The sequence below is a fragment of the Nomia melanderi genome, chromosome 2 (genome assembly GCF_051020985.1).
Source record: "Nomia melanderi isolate GNS246 chromosome 2, iyNomMela1, whole genome shotgun sequence".
In the NCBI taxonomy this organism is placed as follows: Eukaryota; Metazoa; Arthropoda; class Insecta; order Hymenoptera; family Halictidae; genus Nomia; species Nomia melanderi.
This window is the reverse complement of record NC_135000.1, coordinates 4,393,711-4,419,077: the sequence shown is the minus strand read 5'-3', so window position 1 is coordinate 4,419,077 and position 25,367 is coordinate 4,393,711. Positions and strand designations below refer to the sequence as shown.

The following is a 25,367-nucleotide window of genomic DNA, read 5'->3' as shown; positions in this document are numbered from 1 at the left end:
TTTTGAATATTTCTCATAGATTGTAGTATTCCTTTCGTCAAATTGAAAATTCGTTTGATATAAACAGCTGCTAACCCGATTTAAATATACAGAGTACTTGTAAATTTATGTAAAAATCTTGAAGAAATTAAGAAACAAGTGATTAAAATCTATGAAAAAATAATCTAGAACCTATAGCACACGTCAATAATCGAACTACATAGAAAATTACACAAAAATCTTCGAGAACTTCGAAAATATCCGATCGGAAAGAAATGATTAAATCCCTACTCGGAATTAAAGTATAATAAGAAAATTGCACAAAAATCTTGCAGAACTTGAGAAAGAGATGATCCAAATTTATAAAAAAATGTTCTAGAACCCATAGAACAAGTCAACAATCGACCTACATAGAAAATTCCACAGGAATCTTCGAGAACTTCGAAAACATCTGATCGGAATGAGATGAAATTCGCAAATTGCAGAATATTCAAATCTTAAGTCCGATTTCCCTTGAATTCCCAGTAGATAACGCGCGAAGTTGGCACATTCGGGACGCAAACGAAGTTACGAGTCCCCGGACTGGGAATCGGGATTTTGCAGTCGCGTCGCCAGCCCTGAAATAACAATAATAAACAACAGCGGCGTTATTTGAAATATCTTGGGCGAGCAGCGCGACGCTTTCAACGCGTTGACAAAAGTTACTGGGAGAACGCGGCGCAGTACTTACATACAAGGGACTTCCATTCCACGTCCCTGTTTGTTTCGAACTGAATTTGTGCCCGCCTCGCACAATTACGCTAATCATTGCCGTTGCGGAACAATTACGCGAGTCACGTTATGAAAGATTTATGCGTTAATATCGATGAAATGCTCCTTTCCCGTCGTTACTTTAGGGTTCTGTTAATTTTTATTTGATTTGCCGGTGTGATCGTATATAAACAAACCAATTTTTTAATTTTGTAATCCTGTGTAAATAATAGGAAATTTTAATTAACACTTTGACTATTTTATGTGTTTTCTTATTGCAGATATTTTATGCGTTAATCTCGATGGAATGCTCCTTTCCCGTCGTTACTTTAGGATTCTGTTAATTTTGATTTGATTTACCAGTGTGATCGTATATAAATAAATAATTTTTTTAGTTTTGTAATCTTGTATAAATAATAGGAAATTTTAATTAACAATTTAACTATTTTATGTTTTCTTATTGCAGATATTCTGTGCATTTTTGAATTAGCAAATTTCTGCAATTAGAAGAATTTTAAGGTATTGTTATTCTACTTTCAATTTATTAAAACTCTTAAGAGCAGAAAATAATTTTTGTTATTTAACTTTTGTTCTTTTCCTTGAAATTGATTTGGAAATGTTGGTTTTGCATAACGATTCACGATATATTTATTATTATCCAGGGAAGTCAGGGTAATCACTATTGCAATTTGGAGTATATAATCGAATGCGTCCTTTAATTGGTTGTTTGTCAGAATTCGAGGATGCTTGGAAAGTTAATATTGGCCGGAAAGCCGGCAAACATGGAGTTTATGGATTAGCTTCACGCCATCTTGTTTGTCCGTAAATATACTTGTTGAATGTGAAGCATTGTTTAATACAACTGCGGTATTATGTCCCTCCCTATATTGTTTACACTGCCTGCAGCGTTATTTCTGTACTGTAAACATCAACCAAATGATATTTCATATCGAAGATAAAAGATTCCATGTTACTGGAGTTCATTTAATTGCAATTTATCGAACGAGTTAATAATTAACGTTCACTGAATTAATAAGATAATCACGTAACAAAATGATAATTTTCCTTTTAGTCAAAATCAGCCGTTTATAAATATTAAACGAATGCTTTTATCCAATTTAAAGATTCACTAAAAACTACAGATAAAAAGGAAAACCACTTCATTAAAACTACAACAATCATTCATTCAAATAATTCATCTTTCGACATTTTTAGCAAACATCTATATTATTTACTAATAATAACCACAATCGAAAGAATAGTGTCTAAAATAAGAACTCCCACAAATCACCGAGTGTAAAATAAAAATCGTTTGAGCATCTCTCGCAATTTGCAGCTTTCAAAATTCGCTGGGGAAATATTTTCCCAATTAACGAAAGAAAACAGAACCGTTCCCACCGCGCCGTCATCTTCTCGGCTTCCTTTCGTAAATCGTCCGAAAGTGGTTCAAGGCGATTGCCGGAAAAATATCGTTCAATAATGACAAACAAAGAACCATCGAATCACCCTGACACATTGAATAAAACTCATGGCTCTGATGCAACGAGGAACGGAGGAAGAAAACTCGAGGACGTTTTTATTGAAAATATTAAACAAGAGTCGCTCGGTTAGCTTATAAAACAGTCGCGCGGCCGGGGAAGCGTTTAATAAGCCGGTAGCATGTTCGAAGGAATCGTTTGGAGACACTTTCCGCTTTATCTGCTCGTGAACGTGGTCCTGGTCGCTGGATCGCCGGGGATTTATTCTAGTGATCTAGCCAGGAGCCACAGGCATGCTTCCTGTCCCTCGTGCAGCAGAGATTGCCCAGCTGCCTTGGCAAATTGGTAAGGAAACGCGAGCGACACGGCTTTTCCACTATCTCAATGGAAAGTTAATCAAAATCGACGATAATCTAGTGTCAAATGAACAGTTACCAAAATTTTTATTATAAATTCGCGAGCAAACGCGGGCGACACGGTTTTTCCATTACCTTAATGGAAAATTAATCAAAATTGACGAGAATCTAGTGTCAAATAAAAAATTACCAGAATTTTTCATAATACATCGAAATACAACGATTTTTTCGAATTGAGGTTCTATACGTTGTTACATAAAATTATATTTACAGTTCCATGCGGAACAATTAAAAACATTTCAACTTTCGTAATTTTGAGACGCATTTTTAAAAGAATTTTCTAAAATTTCCAGAATTTTTCTCGAAATATCTATCGAATTAATAACACACGAATCATATAAGACTCATTCACAAATCGCTGGAGGAAAAGAATTCGAAACACTTAACCCTTCGCGAAGATTCTTTGAAATATACGAAATCTTCAGCAGACGAAGTTAAATTACATATCGATTGCTTAAATAATAGAAAGAAGGGAAATTATACACTGATCTTTTGCTGTTCGAGTAATTAAATCATGTGTTTGCGACTTACTTTTCCAAATTTGGAAATTTGATCTCGCCGAAATGTCGACATTTCTCCGCAAAGGGTTAAACTCTCTTAACCCTAATCATATCACGTGTTCTTACAACGAATCATACCACGATGTGACTCTCAGTCGCTTATGAGAATAAAATGAATGATTAAAATGTTATTGTTTTTGTTTATAGGGCCTAAATTTTAAAAGCTCAACAAAACTTTTGGAAATGCAATATGAAATAATCAAAAAATTTAAGTGAAAAGTTCAAATGTGATTCAAAATCACATCGCGGTCCGATCAGGGTTAAAATTCGAACAGTAATTTCCATATTTTCGCGAAGTTCTAGTAACTTTAATAAAACCCTTCTATCGAAATAAGAATTCTGACCTCAAAAACATCTACCGACTACATGCCCAAACTAAACAGAAAGATTTTGCGGACGCTAGAAAAATGTTTGATCAAATAAGGAAAATTCTTCTAGTGAAAATCTAGTGACTTTAAAGGTTTGTTTACCCAGCGGAATCCCGTTCCAGGAACGCGGCGCCGTATGCGAGAGGCGTCCAGGCAGAAACTGCTCGGTGGCCCAGCGGCGAACGACCCTTTGAACCGAGCCAGCCGTCCCTCCTTTCCAACCCCTATTCACTCAATCCCTCAAATCCATACGGCCGAGCCCCTGGAAGCGGAGGCGCCCCAGCAATCAACAGGTCAGCCGGGGGCACCTGCAGACGCGAGAATCCCTTCGCTTTCAAGTCCAGGGACCTCGATACTGACCTGGCTCCTGCACCAGCCGCCGTTGTTCACGGTCTAAACGCACCTGTCGCTCCCTATCAATCACGTGGCCTCGCCAACTTGGCCAGGCCGTTCAACAAAGCTGGCTTCTACGATCTGATCAAACGTCAATCCATACCACCTGCCAACAACGAGCACCTGCGATACGATTCGCTCGAGCTGGGACCACCTCTCTTCGAAGACCCCAAGACAAAGTTGTCTGTGGTCTACAGGGCTGACAAGTATGACGATGGATCTAACGAGGATGCTCCTCTTTATCCTTTGGACTACCCTGCAAGAAAGATGGCTGATAGAAGACCAGGTGTCAGAAGGCAAGTTGGTGTCCAGGTGAATGGAGCTGATAGATTAGGTCAGCCTGAACAGGACCAGTCCAGGGATTCCAGGCTGGCAAGTGGATCTAATTATGAAGGTCAGTCTAGGGACTTCGGAATGCTTCAGGGTCTAAGGTTTGCTCAGAAAGATGAACCTAGGAACTCCAGGATGACGGATAGGTTTGCTCAAACGAGAGATCAGAGTAGGGACCCTAGTGACATTCGTGGATTCATTAATCCCCAAGATCAGCCAAGTGATTTTGGAGCGGATCAAAGATTTATTCAACCACAAGAAGATTCGTCCGGGGACTTCAAGATGGATGGAGGATTTATTCAACCAGGAGAAGATGAATCTAGGGAGCCTGGCATGGAGTATGGATTTATGAATCCCCAAGAGAATCAGTCCGGTGATATCAGAAAAGCTGAGATATTCGCTCAGCCCCAAGATGATCAGTTGCGGGACTCCAGGATGACTGACAGATTTAATCAAGAAGACCAAACCAGAGGTTTCAGAATGGATCAAAGATTTGTTCAACCTCAAGATCAGTTGAGGGACTCCAGGATGACTGGCAGATTAAACCAAGAACAAACCAATGGTTTCAGAATGGATCAAAGATTTGATCAGCCCCAAGATCAGTTAAGGGACTCCAGGATGACTGCTGGATTTAATCAACCTGGAGATCCGTCCAGGAATCCTAGTGTCATTCCTGAATTCATTAATCCCCAAGATCAAACCAGTGGTTTCAGAATGGATCAAAGATTTGTTCAAGAAGATCAGTCCAGGGATCCTAGGACTACAGATAGATTTACGCAGCGTGAAGAGGATCGGTCTAGGGACCCTAGTCTGATTCAGGTACCAGAGGTTAGGTACGATTTTCGTGATCTAGCGTCGAATTTCAACGTTATGAAGCTGATACATCAGATGGGAGCTATGCTTAGGAACCATAGCTCGTTGGAGGATCGAACGGAGGAGAAGAATTCGCGGGAAGTCGAGAAACAGGGTGGTCAGCGGGAGAGTCAGGTTATTCAGAAGATAAATGGCGGCGATCAGGGTAATAAGGGTGTAGATCCTCGCGAGAAACAGCTGCAGGAGGAGGTCAAGGAGAAGAGGGGCGCGGCAGATAGAAAAATTACTGCGGACGATCAACTGGATTGGAGCGGTGCCGAGTTAGTTCCGTTCCAGACGACCACCGAGCTTCCGGTTCTCGATCTAACGAATATAGAGACTATGGGCTGACGAGGAGAAACCTAGGGAATTAATTTTTTGTACTCTTTCAACGCGTAATGTGAAGCAATTGAATTGTGAAATTGATAATTATTAAATTTTGTTGATGAAAGTATGATTCTTTTTTGTTCAGTTGGTAAGAGAATTTTTTTTCGATCAAAAGTGGATGAAATAAAGATTGATAATATACTTGAGATTATTATTCTGGGATCTATAAGTTAGTAGGAGTAAAGAGATTTTCGCGGTTAATTAATTCTAGTTCTTCTTTGGAATGTGACGCTAGTTACTACGGTGTGTTTTTACTGTATTTCGCAAAGACTGTAATAATTATACGAGTTTGGATAAAAATGATTATTAAATGATTGATGTTATGTGTGTATTTTACTTGGAGAAAATTGAACCAATTAATTTTATTATGAAATATTAATTAACGTGGAAACTTTGGTTGAGAATGTGAAGTTGAGGTATCCAGTAACTTCAATTAGAAATTTTCATTTGAAGTTTAAGAAGCATTATAAGTTAGGTATACATATCGATATAATTGCAATTATTCGATACAATTGTTCCATAATTGCAAAATGAAAGAATTAATCAATAAACGAAACTGAATTTAATTCTCGCGATAAATTGAATTCTCGGAAAACACAAAATGAGAACAATCTTCCACAGTTAACATTACAACATTCATTTTGTCGAAGATACTTTTAAATGTGAAAATAGTGGAAAAGTATGACAGAATTATTATTAGACTATTGCTTCTACTTCTTCAATGATATTTCAGATTTGTAGACAAATCAAGAACCGCAGCAGTTTTAATGGACAAAAAAAGTGTGAAACAAAAAATTGGTACCATTAAGAACCGTTTCTTTTTAATCCCGTTTCATCAGTATCGACAGAAGATCATCGTTATCAAATGATTTAAGGAACTTATCGTTACATTTCGTGCTGTTGCTCTTTCAATGATATTTTAAATTTCCAGATAAATTAAGCATCGTATGAGTTTAAAAAAAAATAAATTAGTACCATTTACAACCCCTTATTTCTAATTCGTGCTCTCGATGTTTCTAATTCTAATGCGTGCTTCTACTCTCTTAACAACATTTCAAATTTGTAGATAAATTAAGGATTATACGAGTTTTAATAAAAAAAACAAATTAGTACCATTTACAACCCTTTCTTTCTAATCCCGTTTCATCAGAATCGACAGAAGAGCATCGTTATCAGATGAAACGCTCGAAATATCGTGCACCACGAAGCGGCTCACCGCGATAAGGTACTATTCTTAATAGAAAATGGTTCCGCACGTGCTTCCGGTGCAGCTGTTCCACCGAAAGAGCGTGCGCGGGTGCGGAGCTCTAATCAAACTCACTGAGATAAGAAAAAGTTCACCGTGGTGTTTTCCGGTGAAAGGAAGACCTGGCGAGAGATTGAGACTTAGTTTCGCCGGCTCTGGGGCGTGGGAGGAAGAGGAATTCGAGCGTCGCGGATAAAGGAATCCTGCATGGAATCGCGGAACAGCTTAACCCATTTGAGCCCGAGATTTTTTTTAAAGACAAATCCCCTTTCTTTAAGACCATTTCCTCTTGTTTAAAAGACAAATTCCTGTTAAAAAAACAAATTCCCTTTTTTTAAAGACAAATTCCTTATTTTGAAGATGAATTCCTGTTTTTTAAAAAACAAATTCCCTTCTTTTAAAGACAAATTCCTTTTCTAAAAGACACAATCTTCGTTTAAAAAAATCTCAAAGATTGTTTTACTTATTGCTTCGAGAAAACAGAAACAAATACATTATTCCTGCTTTCAATATTTATAACTCCAAAACCAATGATCATCTTGGCATCAAAAAAGTTGTGTACATTCTGGGAATATTGTTAAATACCTTTTCAAAGTCTCAAATTTACACGCCTCTTACTTTCATTTAAAAAAAATCTTAAAGATTCTTTTACCCATTGATTCGAGAAAGTAGAAAACCATGCTTCGTTACTATTTTAAATATTTAAGCTTCAAAGGGAGAGTAGATTTACAACGAGAATTGTAATATTAACGGTAAAGTAGCTTTGATGAGCGTGGTTGCAAAAGAAATCGCCGCGTGGGTGACGAGGGTCGTTAAAATTGGAGCACACTCCACTTTGAAGTTAATATTCCACATTTTACACTTGCGAAAACAAACTGAAATGCCAGCATTGCGGTTATTATTAAGTGGACGCGGCTCGTTATTGTCCATCCGCGTATCGTTGTTTGAAAACAATGTTACGTGACGCTTTTACAGTGCTGACGGTAACGAAAACGCGGCCATCGAATGGACAAAACTGTCCTCGATTATGCTCGTGTCGAAATACGATGAAACTGCAAATAACTTAATGCCTCGAATGCTGTTGGTATAATCCACGTTGAACGATTGCTTTCGAAACTGTGTTTAGCGGTAATTCCCGGTGCGCCCGTAATGAAGGCGTCTCCAAACATATGAAAATCGGCGACATCATTTTCGAGATTCTGTTTTGTTAATGTCACTCGGAAATTTGAACGATTTGCTGATTAAATTTTATTGACCAATGCTGTGTTATTAAATGTAACAATATTGTTTGAATAGATACACGAAACTCTGCGTGGGTCTATACAATATTAAATTTTGAATAGCACATTAATGTCTGTAGAACAAAATTGAATTGGAATTGATATTCGGAAATACGTAGATGATACTACATGAAATAGTACAGATATTTTGATATTTTGATATTTTGATATTTTGATATTTTGATATTTTGATATTTTGATATTTTGATATTTTAGTTAAATAATGATGCAAAGTATCTATAACAATTGTTTTGTACTAATGATAGTATTGAGTTTTTTTATTAATAGTTCAGAAGCTAAAGTACTAAGAACCAGCAACTAGACAAAGAACTATACATTTAAAACATTGAAAATACTATTTACAAAAATGATTTCTAATCAATTCTTATTCTAAATTTCCAGATCTAATACCATCACAACAAAGTTCAACTAAAACTAATCTGCAAACTGGGAAAGTAGAAAATAAGAACCAAAAAGTAGTAGAAAGCCCCACTCTGCCATTACTAAAAACGCTATACAATAAAAAGTTTCTCATTAATTCTACCACTAAATTCCCATCGACACTCCCAAAATAAAACGAATCTAAAACTAACCGCAATAACTCAAAAAGTAAAATAACACGAAGAACCAGAACCTATAATCCTCACCAAGAACCAACGAACTATCCTCCGAAGAAGTAACAAAGTTTTCATGAAATTCGAAAGTGTAACCACATAATTCCCACTTTCCTCCATTCATCCTAACACAATCATCTCCAACAATTCCCCTCACTTCAAAGATACCCTCCCAATCACGCGAAAATTCCGCTTGGTCAGCGTCGTGCGTGGAACATGCGTGTGCAGTTTCATCATTCGCCGAATTCGGCCCCTTTAAAAGCGGATTCCAGTCCACCGAATCTTCAGTCCTCACCGAAGAGTTCAATTCCCAACAATGTACCCGAAGACCTGTTTCTGTCTCTTTCTGGTCTGCCTGGCGGCGGTGCAAGCCGTCCCAGCAGGTAAAGTCGAGCAAAAATCGGTAGCAGACCAGCCAACGAAGACCATGGAGGGCATCCAGCTGGAAGAGACCGGTGACGACAAGGACAGATTGAAGAAAGCTGCCTCATTCTGCGTGGAGATTCGTCCAGGCGCTGAGAACGACCAACAATCTTCCCAGGACAAGTCTCAGCTGCAGGTGCAGGGCTTGAACGTGATCCAACAGTCCCCTCAGGTGCAGACCTACAGCATCCAGTCAGCTGGCCAGCCTGTCCAAGCATTGAACGTCGTCCAAGGAACTCAATTGGCCTCCCAACAGTCCTTCGTTGCTCCTCAGCAGTACTTCGTGCCTCAGATGATCCCTCAGCAGGTCGTTTCCCAGGTGATACCTTCGTCAGTTGTCCAGCAACAGGTTGTCCCTTCAGTTCAGACCCTGCAGATCATCCAGCCATCCCAGCCCTGCCCCCAACAGGCTGTTGTACAGGTGGAACCGAAGTCTCAGACTATTGCTGTGACTACACCTAAACCTGAGGTAGTCACTGTGCCATCTACGCCTAAGCCAGTTCCTGAGAAGATCATCGTGCCGCAGACTGAGATCGTGGAGACTGTTAAGTATGTCCCTGTTCCACCTGTCTGCAACGAGAAGCTGGTGGTTTTGCCACCCAAGCCTATGGTCGTTGTGCCTGAGCCAACCGTAGTTAAGATTCCACATTGCCAACATCAAAGCCAGGGTCTCGTGTCGCAATGCAACTGCGGGCAACAAGGCATTGGTGCATTCAGATCTGCCGTTGGATCTGTGAACCCGATGCACTTCATGGCAGTAAGGAAACCTATGCCAGCGCCTTATGCTAAGATGATGAATGGAGCAATGAAGGTAGGTTGATAGTATATTTGTTCAGTTTAATGAACGGAGAATCTTTTTTGTAATGTAGCAATGTTTACTTTGTGTATTGTAGTAATATGCGATAATATCTTGCGAGTACTTCATTTTTATAAGTGGCCTTTACGTTCTACTTCGACTGAGGGCTCTTTCAACAATTCTTTATCGTGTTCTGACTCGAAAGTCATGTTCAGAAGATTTTGTAAATAGTTTTAATTATATTAGTTTATTTGAAAATAATGATTTATTTTTGTGGTTTGCAGATGTAATGCGCTGGATTTAAGGAGTCTGTGACAAGAAGATGGCGGTAGATGTGATCTATGCTCTCCCATGATTTTCAGGATAAATAAAAATCAATAATATAAAATAATCTTGTCTTTCGTTGTTTGTTATCCATTAATTCCTTATGAAAAGTTTTACAACAGGTCATTTAACTTTCGTTAGAAGCTATTTATTTATAAGTGTTTTAAGTGAATCATTCCTTTGCATACAAATTCCGAACTGAAATACCCTTTTTCAATGAAAAAAACAAAAAATATGACACTCTTCTACCCAGCCGGTACACGTTTTTTGTTTCCCGTACATTAAGCTACGAGTAAAAAAAATGGCCGCGTCGTTCGATGAAAACGTGACACGATTTTCCACTCAACCTGTGCAACAATTTTCACAGTTCGCAAATTAAACTGCGAGCGAATTTAATTTTACCTTTGTTCCCCTCGGTTGAAAGAACAAGCGTAATTCTTTCTTTCAAAATGACCTGCATCGGGATCTAATTGAGCAACATAAGCTCAAAACTGGTGGACTGGACCTCGTCCAAAATGGGATCCCCCGATCGAGACGTTCGATCTCAATCCATAACGATCGCTTGTCAGCTGGCTCGCATAATACGCGACGACTGTCGACCCTAAAAAGCTGCGCGGAACCGGACAACGACGGAGAACCGCTGTCAAACGGCGAAGACCGAGCACCCAGCGATTTATCACGGAATTGCCAGCTACGATTCCATTGGAACGATTGTTAAAAGCGTTCCGAATGGCTGATCGGTCCTGGTCGTCGTCGCGATCGATAAACCATCCACGTGCGGAAGCGATATCGAGCGACATTTTCTTTTATAACCTCGGTCAAAATGATTACTTTTGCATGAAAAAAATTGTACGCGTTCGAAGGGCATCGGTGAATAAACCTGTGAAGTTTGAAATTCGTGTGATTGTTACTTCGTCTGGAAAAAATCTTAAAGTGTGAAATTCGTGTGATTGTTACTTTTCCTTAGAAAAAATCTTAATTGACTTGTGTTTCGCAATTATGGATATCTTAGAAGTGTTGAATATTTGAAATGACCTTGAAAATAAATAGTCTCATTTGAATACTATAATGAATGTCTGAAGAAACTGAAAATAACTTATCACGAATCGTATTAAATGCTCGCTAATTGTGTTAACTATTTGTTAAATATTTAGTAACATAATTAGCTAGATCATAGAGTAATACAACTACCGTAAATCTAACTAAATCTTACTAAATCATTAGTAATCATTTCCAATATCATTTGTTATCAAAGAATAAGTGTTACTATTCAAAGCGGTAGAAATTCTCGTGGCAGTGAACGTGTTAAATAAATCTACAAAGTTTCAGATATGTGCCGGTTGCCTTTTGATCGCAGTGGCAATCGTCTCGTCCACGTGCGGAAGTAGTGATATCGTGTGACAATCTTTTTCCTAGGGATTCCCCGGCGCGCGAGCGCCGACAACTATCAAAAAGCGGCGCTAAGGGCGTAAAGAGGCTCCCCGGGAAAGCAGGAGAGATAGTGCGGTATCGGTTCGTGGTAAAGAGGATTCGACGAGAACGTAATCTTCTCACGCGGTAATGTTCAGTCAGCTTAGCTTTTTACGTCTCCGCGTGAAAAATACATCGGGGTCATAGAAGGTGACGTTGGGCGAGGGAAGGCGAACGTGGAAGTATTGAATCATTGCTTATGCATCGTTGGCGCTGGACAGACCGAAACGGTCCCCCGGGAGACATTATTGGTGGAAGCTTCGAAAATTCATGTGCTGTTAGGGCTCTAATCGGGACTTCTTGATAGCTACTATAGTAGGAGGTTGTCGATAATTTTGTCACGAGATATCGTGGAGATTCTTGAGTTATATCCTTTAAGATGCTTAAGGATCGTTGATCTGACTTTTTATTTGAACTCGTTGCAAGCATTCGAAATTCTTTTGGGACCTGAGCTAGAAGTGAGGTCAAGTCGTAATTAAAAAATTGTACAAAAAAAAATTGTAACCTATGCACTTGGATATTTTGGGATGTTTAATATTGATTAGGATATATTTTTAATTGAATTTGGCGGAATTATTTCGGATTCTTTTAGGGAATATGATGTTAAACGAAACTAAGTGGTAATTAGAGAATTATAGTGTCAACATGTTATAATATAGAGGTTAAGTTACGTTTTCATTTCTGTTACGTAAAGATTGTTACTTATTCTTTCTAATAAGGCAAATTGAGATAATGGTGAGACAATTATAAGTGACAACAAGTATCAATAAACATTCATTGAAAAACGAGTACAAACAGGATGTACAGGTTAAGTCGCGTTCTTATAGGTGACATATCAAGAAACTAACAACAAATCATGTTTTCCTCAAGCAAATAAAAAGAAGCTTCAGTAATCGTTCATTAAAAGAATCAAAACAACACTACCAATGAAAACGTAACTTAACCTACCTAACCTGTCCCTCGAACTTCAAATACCTCATAGAAAGCAATTCCCCTAAAAAATTATCATCAATAAACATCCACTAACCAAATCCCACCGCCCAGTTCACTCGAATAAAAACCTACTTCTATAACCAATCGCGACCACATTTTTCCACTTACCTTTTCGAATTCTGCGCGCCCATCGTTCACGTACTAAATGGCGGGAAATTTGAATTCGCTCTAGAGAGAATCGAAAGGACGCAGTCCTGCTGTGCGGCGATCAACCGAATAATTTAAAGGTCCATCGAGGTCGGTACGTTACGACGTATCGTGACCGTATTTCCCGCCAGCGACGCGAACCTATCCGTTTAACGAAGCAGATTTCCCTCGATGCCTCGGTTGCGCATAAATTGAAACCGTTAGCCGATACAGTCTTTTGTCCCACTGTCACCGGTTAAATAACGCAACCGTGGTTATAATAGAAACACCGACGCGGCTCGGCTCCCCCCCCCCCCTGTACCGCGATCTTTCAATTTCGTTTCCCGAGGAGGGAACCAATATGGCCGGCGCCGGAAATAATGGGATGTCGCGCGCGGGACATGTGTATCGCGGCAGAAATCGAAATGTCCGCGGCCCTACAATATGCCCGCCGCTTTATGCGAAATGAACTTTAAATTCATTGGACCTCCCGGTGGCGCTGCAACGATTTTTGAGTGAAACAATCCCGTTGCCGTTTAGTTTTTTAGTCGGTTAGCGTACCGGGTGATCCGAGAGTCTTCATGCGAGGGTTTTTTTAGAAGGTAGGGCTTCCTAACTGAATTGGAGGAGAGTTTTGTTAATGATTAAGTAGGGTATCAGGATTGAAACTAAGTATGGTAACGGCGTAAATTAGGAATTTGTGAGTATATGGAATATATTTCTGGTATTTAGGAATGTTAAAAGATAAATGTTGTAAAAACGTGGAACATGGAGAATATGATGATCTATATAGAGTTGCCCAAAGAATTGGGTCCATTGGTAGTTTTCGTAAGAAATAGGAGTTCAAAGTAAACTACATATTTCGTGTAATAATTTCAACTTGATTCGTTTTTGGAGCAATAGAAATCTGTAGGACATCCTGTACATAATTCAATCGTTCTTTATAATGAAGAACTTTTAATTCGATTGAATATGAAACGTTTCAAAGAAACATTGAATATATGGAAGCTTCTCTAGACTGAAGGTCCCCTGAAACTGCTCTTGATGAAACCCAAGCAACCGGAATTAGAAAATAACATTCAACACAGCGTGCTCCAAAAATAAGCGTCGCTCATTGCAAGTAAATTAACGTGGTATGCGAGTACTGTCGATTTCAAATGCAAAAATAATAACGCCACTCCTCGTTTACATTTTTCCACGGCCGGCTTTCTGCCACTTAAGCCCGGTTCCCAAGAAGACGCGGCGCATTTGCATCTACCACATTGTTCCTTCGGCACGTAATTACAACTTGAAATAAACTGATTCGCGGAAGATCCGGCGGAATTCATAAGGTTCCCACGGAATCGCAGTTATTCTTCCCTTGATTATTATTCATGGCCGTGATGAATAAGCCGCGGCCGTACTCCGAGAGCTCCCGCGCGGCCATCTTTCTTCGGTGAAAAATGCAACCTAACCTAACCAGTTCGAAGGTGGTCATGTCGAACGTTGCAACCGCGGAAACGAATTACAAATGTTCAATTCGCGGGAATTAAACGAGGAATTCTGTGGCAACCAATTTCCCGTGGAAATCCTTTGTATGGAATACTTCGACTGCGACGTTACTCGGCGACGTGAATGAAAACGGGACTTAACGGTTTCGCGTTTAAAATGGCAGTCGTTCTTCGTTGATCATTCTTGTTGTGAGTTTAAATTTCTGCAGATCGTGGTTTCCTTTGAAAGTTTGATGGTTTAATTAAAAACTTTTGTTCTCGTTCATTCTCTTAACACATTGCGTACTGGTAACGAGAAATCTCGTTTTTATAGAAAGACACTTAGCTATACAAGTTTGCTAATTACCAGAGCATTGAAAACATCCGCACAATTCAGTTTTCTGAAAATTAACCGGCACGTAATGTGTTACTTAAAATGTCTTTGTACACTTTTCAATGGTCGGCATGGTAATGCGTTTAAATAAATTTGTAATGATTTTTGTTAGTGTACATGTTATAATGCATTAATAATTTATTGAATATTTTTAAATATATATTATTAAATTTTGTATATTATTAAATACATTTTATATAGATACTGCTGCATAATTATTGCGTTACCCTTGTGCATCTCGAAAAAGGTATTACAGGTTCAATGGATTCGCTAATTTAATTCCTATCGGAATGCAATTCGATTAATGAGGCTTAATTGATTATTTAGCTCCAATCTATTAACATCCCATTGAACACGTGACCGCAGGTTTCCATTAATCCATTACATGAAGGGAAAGGCCGGAAATTGTAGCGAAAACAAGGACAGCTGACCGGAAGTGTCCAAACCTTTGATAATTATTATATATAAATAAACTCTGTTCTCTGTGTCCTTTCTTAATTACTAATTATTAGACAAATACAAAGATTTGTAACGAAGTTAATGTCCATTAATAAACTCCTTTGATTCAAAATACTTGGTTGCCTATATAATTACAACAATTTTACAAATATCGTTAGTTTTCATTTAATTTTGCTGAGTTTTATAAAAAGATATCTACTCGTCTATCTTTAATCTTCTTTATCAAATCATTTTAATCATTTGTTTCACCGAAAAGTTGCAAATTTATTCTGGAAACATATCTCCGTTACGATCCGCCATTTTTACGGAGGTAAAGAGCGGGAAAACGTGGGAATTCAAATGACGTTCCCACTTTATTTGAGAAATAATAGAATATTTCCTAAAAAATGTGATAATATCATCGTGTCAATAACATTGCGCAACCCGTCGTTGATAAATTAGATCAATGAACAGTTCAGCAATTGTTCGCACACAATTTAACCCGTCCGGCGGAGTTTATTTTTCTCGAACGCCTCGCAATTTTCCTCTCAACCGGATTTACAAATTGAATCGGACAAATCTCATCGATACAGTCTAAACAAACTACGAGCAACCGAATCGTTACTGCAAATCAAATCCAATTCATGGACGCCCGAGTAACCCGTGTAAATGAAATTTAACGCTGCAGCTGAATTGGTTTCGAATTATACGCTGCGATCGTAATTCTAAAACGTCCTAATGCGCACACGAGACATTATAGAGGTTCGATTAACCGCGCGCAACACGGTTTAAACCCGGAAACTTTAAATTTTGGCCGAACCGTAAATTTCGAATTGGAAATCATGCTGTAACACGGCACTCGAACTTTCGCCGAAGATGCAAATACCGTGAAGGGAATAATTGTTTGAACCGTTTTCTTTTTTATTCGAAAGTGGTATAAGTCCACTCGTAGTTGAAACATCAATTCTTTTTTTAAGACTTTATTAATGTTTACCAACTTTTTTAGTCGATGAGAACGAAAGCGCTTAAATACATTGATGTACGAATAAATGGACTATACCATAAAACAGAAAATGGCTCATTTGCGAACGTTAGTGGATTCCATTAACGAGAACAGACCAATGAGGATGCAGTTTTATGCGATAGTCAAAGTTTCTCTAAAAGTTTCATAGGTAAACTGTGTTGACGAGCTTTCTCTGAAAAATATTCATTAATATCACAAGTGGAGATGCGGCTTTATATCAAATTTAAATGAGCGTTAAAAATTCAAATGCTTCGAGAGCATGATTATCCTTGAAAGCAAGCGTTAATACGCTGCGATTAAAAAGAACTATAATGTTGCGAACGGAGAGGCAGTGTTATGCTGCGCATAAAACTTCTTGAAAAATTCATGTTCTTTGAAACCGTAGTTATCTACCGCGTGAAACAGAAATTAATATTTACACTATGATACTGTACTAATAATCATCTTTTATAGTCCGCAGAGAAATTCATATTCGTTGATTCAGATTTTGGAAATCAGAGGTTTAAAAACTAGGATACACATTAGTGTACCTGTATCAATAGAAATCGACCAAAACATTCACCAAATAATGTTTATAAAATTCAACATGAGTCAAATCGACTGTAAATCTAGTGTTCATAACGTCACAACCAAACTGTCAATCATTCTACAGCAATAAAAGAATAATAAAGAATCGAAGTTCAACCTATTAACTGTGAAATTCACTTTCGAAAATCTCTCGTTCTGAGAGAATATTTATTTATTTAATTTATTCCGAGAATAAAATCAAAGCACGAAGTGTGTATTCGCCAAGCGCAGAAGGAATTCCCCCAAAGTATATTTCAATGAAAAACCAAAGCCACACGAAGAAGAATTGCATGTTTATCTGAAAAAATAAATAATTCATCGTCGAAAGAATCTCATACTATCATTTAACGCTTTAGCGTCGCTGAAAGAATTACATGTTATCATTTCATTCAAAGCGACACGAAGAAGATTTGCATGTTTATCTGAAAAAATAAATAATTCATGGTCGAAAGAATGACATGGCATCGTTTCAAGCTTTAAAATCACGTGTGCACCGGCCGGCGCAGTTGACTGATTAAACAGTCGCGAAAACAAACAACCTGTACACTTTCTAAATGCAATCTAAATCTGCTTCCCAATGGAAACTGGAGAATCACTGGAAAGGGGGTTAATTTGTAAAACAAAGATTCAAATTTCACAGAACCGTCCGACTGTGGAGAGCAATTTATGTCGTTCTAACTACGAGTCGACGAAAATATTCGGCCCAGTGGGAAATGCGATTATCATGTTCTCGTGACCTTTGCTCGCTCGTTTCGTCAGGGGTCGGTCCTCGAGATCGACGAGGGTTAGCGATCGATCAACCCTCTCGCGTTGGAATTCAATTGGACGGACGTGTTTCGGCGGCGTTCGTTGATCCAGCGGATGAAAACCCGGCGAAATATCGATGTTACAGCCCGTCTGGCCGTTTCAGACGATCACGATTAGTCGCGGCGGGCTAAATTTCACGGGATTTCGACGGGCGCTCACTGGGTCGAGAAACCGTGTCGCGGGGAATGTTTTCCGGCGGTTTTCACCGGCACCGACAACGCGTGTTACAGGATTTTCGACTGACACCCGAAGCCTTCTGTTCGTAATGGATTGGTATTAAATGAGTCGTTCCTTTTTTGGTAGTGGTATAAGGCCATTTTTGGAAAAATATGAGTTACCGGTGGTTTTACATATAGATATCCTCTGTTTATATTTATAACCGCATAACCAATGATATGATATATTCTTATAAATTGAGTATACTTTTTAGAGTAGTATAAGTCTATTTTTTGAGCCGTTTCTGTTTTGAAAGCGACATAAGTCCATTTTTTGAGACGTCTTCTTTGAAAGTGACACAAGTCCATTTTTCATAAATTGAGATATTTAAGAGTCTGAGTTTGAATCAACTTGGAAATATTGGCGGACATTAATCAATTCGGGTAATGTTTATATTATTATAAAACCATAAGCTTCTTAATTTTTCTACTCAGTAACAATCAATAAAATCATTAAAGGAACACGATTTTCTAGCTGCAAACGAACTCACTGCACTCCCAAAGAAAGCTGTCAATCAACAAATTCTACTTCCCTGAACTCCCCACTAAAAAACCACCCCCACCAAGCCCACAACTCAAAACAACAAATCCCCGAATCAAAAATCGTTCACAAAATTTCTCTCACTCTCGAACGTTCCTTTATCACCCTCTCTAACTCACATTTTCCGACATCCCGACACAAAAACCCTCCCAGTCGATTCATCCCCGATCAATCTAACCAAACAAAAAAAAAACACAAAAAACAGAACCAAAAAGGGGCGGAAAAACGAGGAATCCATCAGCGCCCTCGTGTTCCCAATAACGAATTGTCACTCCGCGATTCCGTGCTCGGTTCGAGGGGTTTCGAGCTCCCGATCGAGCGCAAACACTGTCGAAGTTGGTGCATCATCCCCTATACGGGATTCAGCGGAGGTAACCTCGATAGTCGGTCTCGAAAATAAACGAAGCCACCCCGCCGCGTTGAAGATAGAAGCCAAACATCCCGGAGGATTTCCGTTTCCTTTTGTTTCGACGTCTCGCGCCACCGACCCCTGCAACCCTCCACTAACCCCTTCGCCCAGCTTCGAGTGTCATCTGGCGAAGGAACGCGCGAACGTTGGAATACGAATTTTCTCTTTTCCTTCGTGCAGCCTTCTTTGTTTTCCTCCCCCCTTTTTCGGCCACCCCTCGCCGCGCCTCTTGTATAGGAACTCCTTATTCTCCGGTTCGAGGCTGGGGCTGAGGGTGTGGAAAAAGGGGTAGAAACGGAAGGATGAGGAGACGATCCTGTGAAATGAATTGGATACCGGCACTGCGCTCGTGAAATCGACGAGGGGTTCATTCGGTGCCACGGCGAGATGTCGATCCTTTGTGTAAGCTGACTTTAACCCCTGACTTTCTACCCTTGTTTTAGGGAATAAGCGGATTTAGATATTTTTGAGAATTTTGTTATGGGTAGATTTGTGTGGTGTTTGTTAGTTTGTTTTGTGGACATGGGATTTTGGTGGACTCTTTTTGGTTAGGTTTCTTCATTTATGCTGGTGAAGGGTTTAAAAGGGTTGAACGTAGAGATTGTGTGAAATTGATAGTTTGACGTATGACTTTCTACCTTCGTTTAAAAAATATATCATCATTACATTATATTAAATAATAATCACATAAAAATACTCGTGACTTATCATCCACTATTATTTTATGAAATAAAATGATTTGGATCTTTCTACAATTTCATTGCATATACTTTTACAGGAACTGTCTTGTCGATGAAAGGATTCATGATTGTTTGTCTTTATGTTGATTAAATTCTACGTAGAATCTTTTTCGTTAGATTTTGTAGTTTATGTTGGTGAAGGGGTTGAGCTAAAGGGAGACATTATGCAAAGTTGGTGGTTTTTATGTTGATTTGGGAAGACTGAATGAATAACACTTTTCTATGGGGCGGGGTCAGGGTTGGAAAGATTTTTTTCGAAATTGCTGGGGTTTGGTGTGGTTCACTGTTGGAAATTGGTTGGTTGAATTTAAATGGTGAATTCACTATAGATTTAGTGGCAATGAAGTTTTCCATGGTAGATGATTTAAAGTAGATGGAAATTCAGTTTAGAGTCTTTATTTAAAAGTTAAGGAATGTAGATGGAATTAATATTTGACAATTATTTGAGAAGTAAAATTCTTGTACAAATTTAATAATTCATATTATTTTCAAAAACTTAGAAGTTCAATACTAAATCGTAAAATGTTAATAATAATGTATATTGTCGAAATTAAATATTTCAGGCTGTGCTTGGCTTCTTCCAACTGGCAATATTAGGAGCTCTAACTGGAGTATTATTCGCCGTCGCTGCTGTGTCACGTCTGATGGAGGTGACTATCGCCTTACTCTACCCGCTGACCGTCTTTATGCTCAGACAGTCCAGTAAATTGGTCATTGTGAGTATATGAAGGAAATTTCATTGCCCCTAAAAACTTCGTTTCCCGAGGGACATAAAAATGTTATACTCGTGACACAAATAACCAAATTATTATTAGCATCGTAAAGTTAATACAGAATTTAATTCGTTTCTCCAATTAAACGTGCCATCACACTAACAATAAAACAAGAATTCTGCTAAAAAGTGTCTTCAATCGTTTAACATTAAAATAAATATAACTTTACTGAAATATAGAATGTAAAAAACTTTAAACCACTGAAAGACGTTCACGTTTGTTTACTTTACGAACTTTGAAAATCGCTATTAAATACAAACCATCGTAATTTTTATTAATAATGTTATTAAGCTAAATAGAGATAGTAAAATTCGTCAAGTTTCATTATAATAATTAATGAGTACTAAATAATTAAATTGATGAAATAAATTCTCCCTTCTGTTAATATAGAAATTAATTTACCGTGGTTTCAGTAATAGATTATAATATAATAATGAATATTAAACAAAATTGTCGTAGATAGGAAGTTTTTAATTTTCAAATGAAATTGATTATTTATTGTCGGTGCCGCCGTAACTCAATAATTGTTATTTTTCAGTAAGAAAATTTGTTATTTTCCATTTCATCAGTTTTTTAGTTTTCTATATTTTTATTTTATAGTAAGAATTAATCACTAAATAATTAAATTAATATTATAAAGCTACGCGTCTATTGATACCCAATTATTTTTCCATCTGAATGCTCAGGTCGAAATAACTCGCATTCTAATAAAGTGTTCGTTCAACGTGCCTTATCTAAATATTCGCCGATGATTCGGTCCCATGCATTTTCCCAGGTTACGAGAACGCTAAGGGAAAATGGAAAACTGTCATCGTGACTGAGGGAAGTCTAGTAAAATATTAGGTTATTACGCGATTTGGTAATCCAACGTCGTCCCGGAATCCGTCGGCCCCAGTTATTCTGTAAAATTAGATCACCCATTACATTCGATCCTGAAATTCCGCCTCAAGCGAATCTCATCGAAATAATAATAATAATCGTAATCGTGCTTTCAGCGTGAAACACTAATCAACGAAATTCATTTAGGTTATTTTTCGAACATTTCGAAAATATTTAAAAGCAGCTCATTTCAATATAATCTCAAAAAAACAGACGAATCTTTTAAATTATTTTTCATTTTGAAAATAATAATTATTTAATCATTGTATTTTACTATTGATTAATTTTTGTGTATAGAAGAAGCATATGTTTGTGTACTTAAAAAATGGTTATTGAAAATTCATTTCAATATAATTCTAAAAGTTAGAAAATGTTTTGCAAAAATTTATTTTAATATAATTATGGGAAACCAGTGAATTTTTAAATTATTTTCTTAATACTTAGAAAAGTGTTTTTGAAGGTTCATTTCAGTATAATCTTAAAAAAGGCAGACGAACTTAAATTATTTTCTATATAAACAATAATAATTATTGAATAATTATACTTTACTATTGAATAATTTCTCTCTGCCACAAGTATATCTACATATATCTATACGACTAAAAATATGTTCTTTAAAAATTGTTTTCAATATAACTTTCAGAAGGCAGGTACTTTTAATAACCTTAATACTTATACGATCCGTTTTACGAAGATTCGTCTGAATATAACGCTGAGATGACAAATAAACTTTCAGTTGGGAAAATTGAAATTTTCAAAAACAAGGAAATTAAACGATTGGAACTCTAATGGAAGCAAAGCATTTCGTTTCCGATACCCTGTAATGGCCGGGGAAACGAAACTGTTTACTTGTAAAATAATCGTTCTACCCCATTACCGTTGATAAGCTTCCGGCGGCCACGCTAAGTGCTTTCTCTTGCCCCTTATTAAAGAAAACCTGGGGACGTTGGGTGACGTCTGTCGTGTTCCGAAACAAGTTAAATAAGTTTCCAAAGTGGCGGTCTTGAGGTCTCTAACACTATGGTTTACGGAACGCGTCAATTTGACGCGTATTGAATCTTATAAACATCATATGGTAAATGTTTATATACATTTACAAATATGCGTGTTAATTGCCTATTTAAAGTTTTTTAACTTTTACTATCTAATTGAATGGACATCAATTTTTCTAGGAATAACGGGATAAGCAAGAATAAAGTTATTCTACTTCTTAAAATACTTCTATATTTATTATCGATAAAAGTAGTAAAAACGGATTGGGAAATAGTATAGAATTAATTATCGATAACAATAGTTCGGTGATACAAGAATTTGATGATAATGCAGTATAGAAAGTACTGAATAATATAATTATTATTCAATTCGCTAAATTGATAATCGCCAACAGTAATACAGTAATAAAATAGAAAATTTATCAATGACAATGTCACTAACGTGAAATTATAATAAAAGTGGGACAAATGAAATAACAAGGTATAGAATAAGGTTTGGGAAGTATTAAATAATGAAACATTAAATTCACTGAACGAATGAAAATAATCATAGGATAAAAGAATATTAGTTAATAAAGTGTTTGATTTATCAATAATAATGTTACATTTCTCTTCGAACAAATTATAACAAGATAAGGGAAAATAAAATAAGGATAACAATAACACGGTATAAAAAGTACTAAGTAATAAAATAAATTCACTGATCTTACGAGTAAAAATCATAGAATAATAAAACATTAATTAGTATAGTATTCATCTATTAATAATAATGTTACATTTCTATGCGAATAAATTACAATAAAAAAGTGAAAAAGTGAAATAGTTAGGGATGAGAATGAAAACTGAGTTTTCTACTTTCGTTACAACCGGAAATAAGGGACAGGGCCAGGAAGCCCATGGCCAGTTAATGTTACAAACCTGGTTGTTCACAGTGTCTGGTAAATGAACTCGCACGTACAACGTCTCGCGCGTTCAGCCGAATGTGTAAAAGGGACTGTTCGAAGGGGATCGTGGTCGATTTAAGGGCACCGGAAGTGCAGTACGTTGTAAACGTGGTTCCGGATTTTCAGGCAGAAACGAGTCTTTTAGTAGATAACGTTGAAGAAGAGGAAAATGACGATGAGGTTGCAGGGGCGTCCTAATCGCTGATTAATTGATTTCATGTGAAATAAAACTGGATTATTAAAAAACTTAAAATGTGCAATTATTTTAACATGGTTTTCCTTTTTTCTATTTGATCATTTGATATTGTTGTTACGAACTAATTAGGTTTCATGTGTTCGATACTTTGAATTTCAACTAGAAAGTTGGAAAACTGTTTAACCAATAATTGGAGGTTTCAGCTTTGTATGTTAAATTCGAATTTCAATGTAATGAAAACGAGAATTGAGTATTTTTTAATCTTCAGTTAACATAATTTTGCATCTGTGATTTACTGCATGCCTTTTATTCTTCGTTTTGTAAAGGAAACAATAACTAAGATCTTTGGCACTCAATGTTTAAACAATTATCATAGGATTACGAAGAATCTTCATTTTATTAGAGAACATTATTAATTTATATACCTTAACGATTCACAATATTCTCAATAAACGCCCTTTTTAATTTAAACTTAGCACGGTTTCCCGCCTTTGTTGCCGTAAAAATGGCGTTCGACAATATAAACCGTTTCCCAGCGTTATTAACGGTACTTACGTCAATTTTCATCTTCTTTCCTCAAAATGAACACTCAATTTATCACAATAAGCTATGAACAACTTATTGAAGCCTCAAATGCAACGAAGAATTCAACGAAAAGCGAAAAACGTAGAGTTAAAAGCGCAATAACTGCGCTGCACTTACGCGAGCAGCCATTTCCAGGGGTCAAACAATACGTCCAATCATTTAAATGGCACTCGACATCAACAAAAGCTTCTACCCTCGAAGTCTCCATCACGGGGCCACGGAAGAAATTGGAAATTCTACGAATGGAAGATGTTTTTGCGCGCGAACGTGCGCCAGACACGTTTTTCCAGGGGGATTCCCCCGGAACCAGCTTCATCAAACCGTCGAAGACGCGATCAGCGACATATTCGACGGCAATAAGAACTGAATGCACATTCCGGGGACTGTTTCGACTTCCTTCCTGTCAAAGGAAATCGAACGTCACGCTCCGTGTAGTACAGGTTTTTCGGATGGTCGTGCGCGACGCTATTTAATCCTTCGAATAGCGAAATTCCTGACACACGTGAGTGAAATTTTTTCGTTCTGCGAGAGATTAATTGACGGTAATCTTTGTTCCTTAGTTTCTATTGAAAGAAGTATGCTAACGGCGTCTAATATGGAACATCACAATACTTTGGAAAATAAATAGCTTGATGAGTTAGTTAGCATGGGAAATACTTCGTTAGTAATAGAAAATAATCATATTAATAGTTGGACATTAATCAAGCACTTGTCATTGAATGCGAAGCATCATTTTTGTTATCGATCAGTGTCTGAATATTAATTAATTTTTCCCTCGTTTATATTAATGTATTCCTCTCTTTGGCGAGCTTTTTAAATCAGGTGTTTCATATTATGATCGTTACCGTATGTTTAGATCAAATGTCAATGTATAATGCGTTGATTAATTTTTAAATGTGATTGTGCAACTACATGGCGAAGTTGTAATTATAATTCGATTGTAACCGGCATTATTGAAATCTATACGAAAATGAGCACGAAATTATGAAAATGATCAATAGTATTGAAATATATTATAATTGAAATTAATCTAGATTATATGAGTGCTCGGTTCCCTTTCGCTAACGCGCAAATTATTCATTGTTGTTTCAATAATAGATTACAATTTGACGAAAGGAATTTCTGTAAATAAACTTTGAATTTGGAAATGAAGTATTGGGAATAGAGACAAATTTACGTTTTCGTTGTTGGTACCATTATAACTTTGAGAATAATTATTATTTTTTAACTAAGAAAATTCACGTATTTTTTTCAAGGGTTAGCAAATAATGCTAAAAAGTTTGAAATTGATATATTAATTATTTTTCTTGAGAAGAATTTTCAAAGTTGTCCCTGTTTTTTGATTGTTCGTTGTATGGAAATCTCGCGAAATGTTTTTTACGTCGCGTGAAAATTCGTGATCATGTTACACGGGGATACAGACACGTTGTACGGCATCGTCATCAGGCGATAATTAATTTTCCCACGTGAAATATTAATTAAAAGCCCGTCAAATCGCCAGGGAGCCGGTGATTTAGGGAATGGCCAATTGTCGAGCAGTCCTCGACAATTTGGAAGTCGGTGGCGAATTTCAATGCATCGCTGATGGGTTTCGTTATTTATTAAATCG

At 37.3% G+C, this 25,367-nt stretch overlaps 3 protein-coding genes across 3 annotated transcripts in view; 2 read left to right on the top strand and 1 right to left on the bottom strand.

Annotated features, from left to right (window-relative positions):
* The window catches only part of LOC116425847 (metabotropic glycine receptor), a 277,989-nt gene that overhangs the window by 5,475 nt on the left and 247,147 nt on the right, over positions 1 to 25,367 (bottom strand). The window lies entirely within an intron of this gene.
* LOC116425843 (uncharacterized) lies at positions 2,358 to 6,584 on the top strand. Its single transcript, XM_031974043.2, has 2 exons — positions 2,358 to 2,552; positions 3,674 to 6,584. Exons 1-2 carry the CDS (start codon positions 2,389 to 2,391, stop codon positions 5,475 to 5,477), a joined length of 1,968 nt encoding a protein of 655 aa, XP_031829903.1. The 5' UTR covers positions 2,358 to 2,388; the 3' UTR covers positions 5,478 to 6,584.
* LOC116425845 (uncharacterized) lies at positions 8,921 to 10,270 on the top strand. Its single transcript, XM_031974047.2, has 2 exons — positions 8,921 to 9,887; positions 10,157 to 10,270. Exons 1-2 carry the CDS (start codon positions 8,970 to 8,972, stop codon positions 10,160 to 10,162), a joined length of 924 nt encoding a protein of 307 aa, XP_031829907.1. The 5' UTR covers positions 8,921 to 8,969; the 3' UTR covers positions 10,163 to 10,270.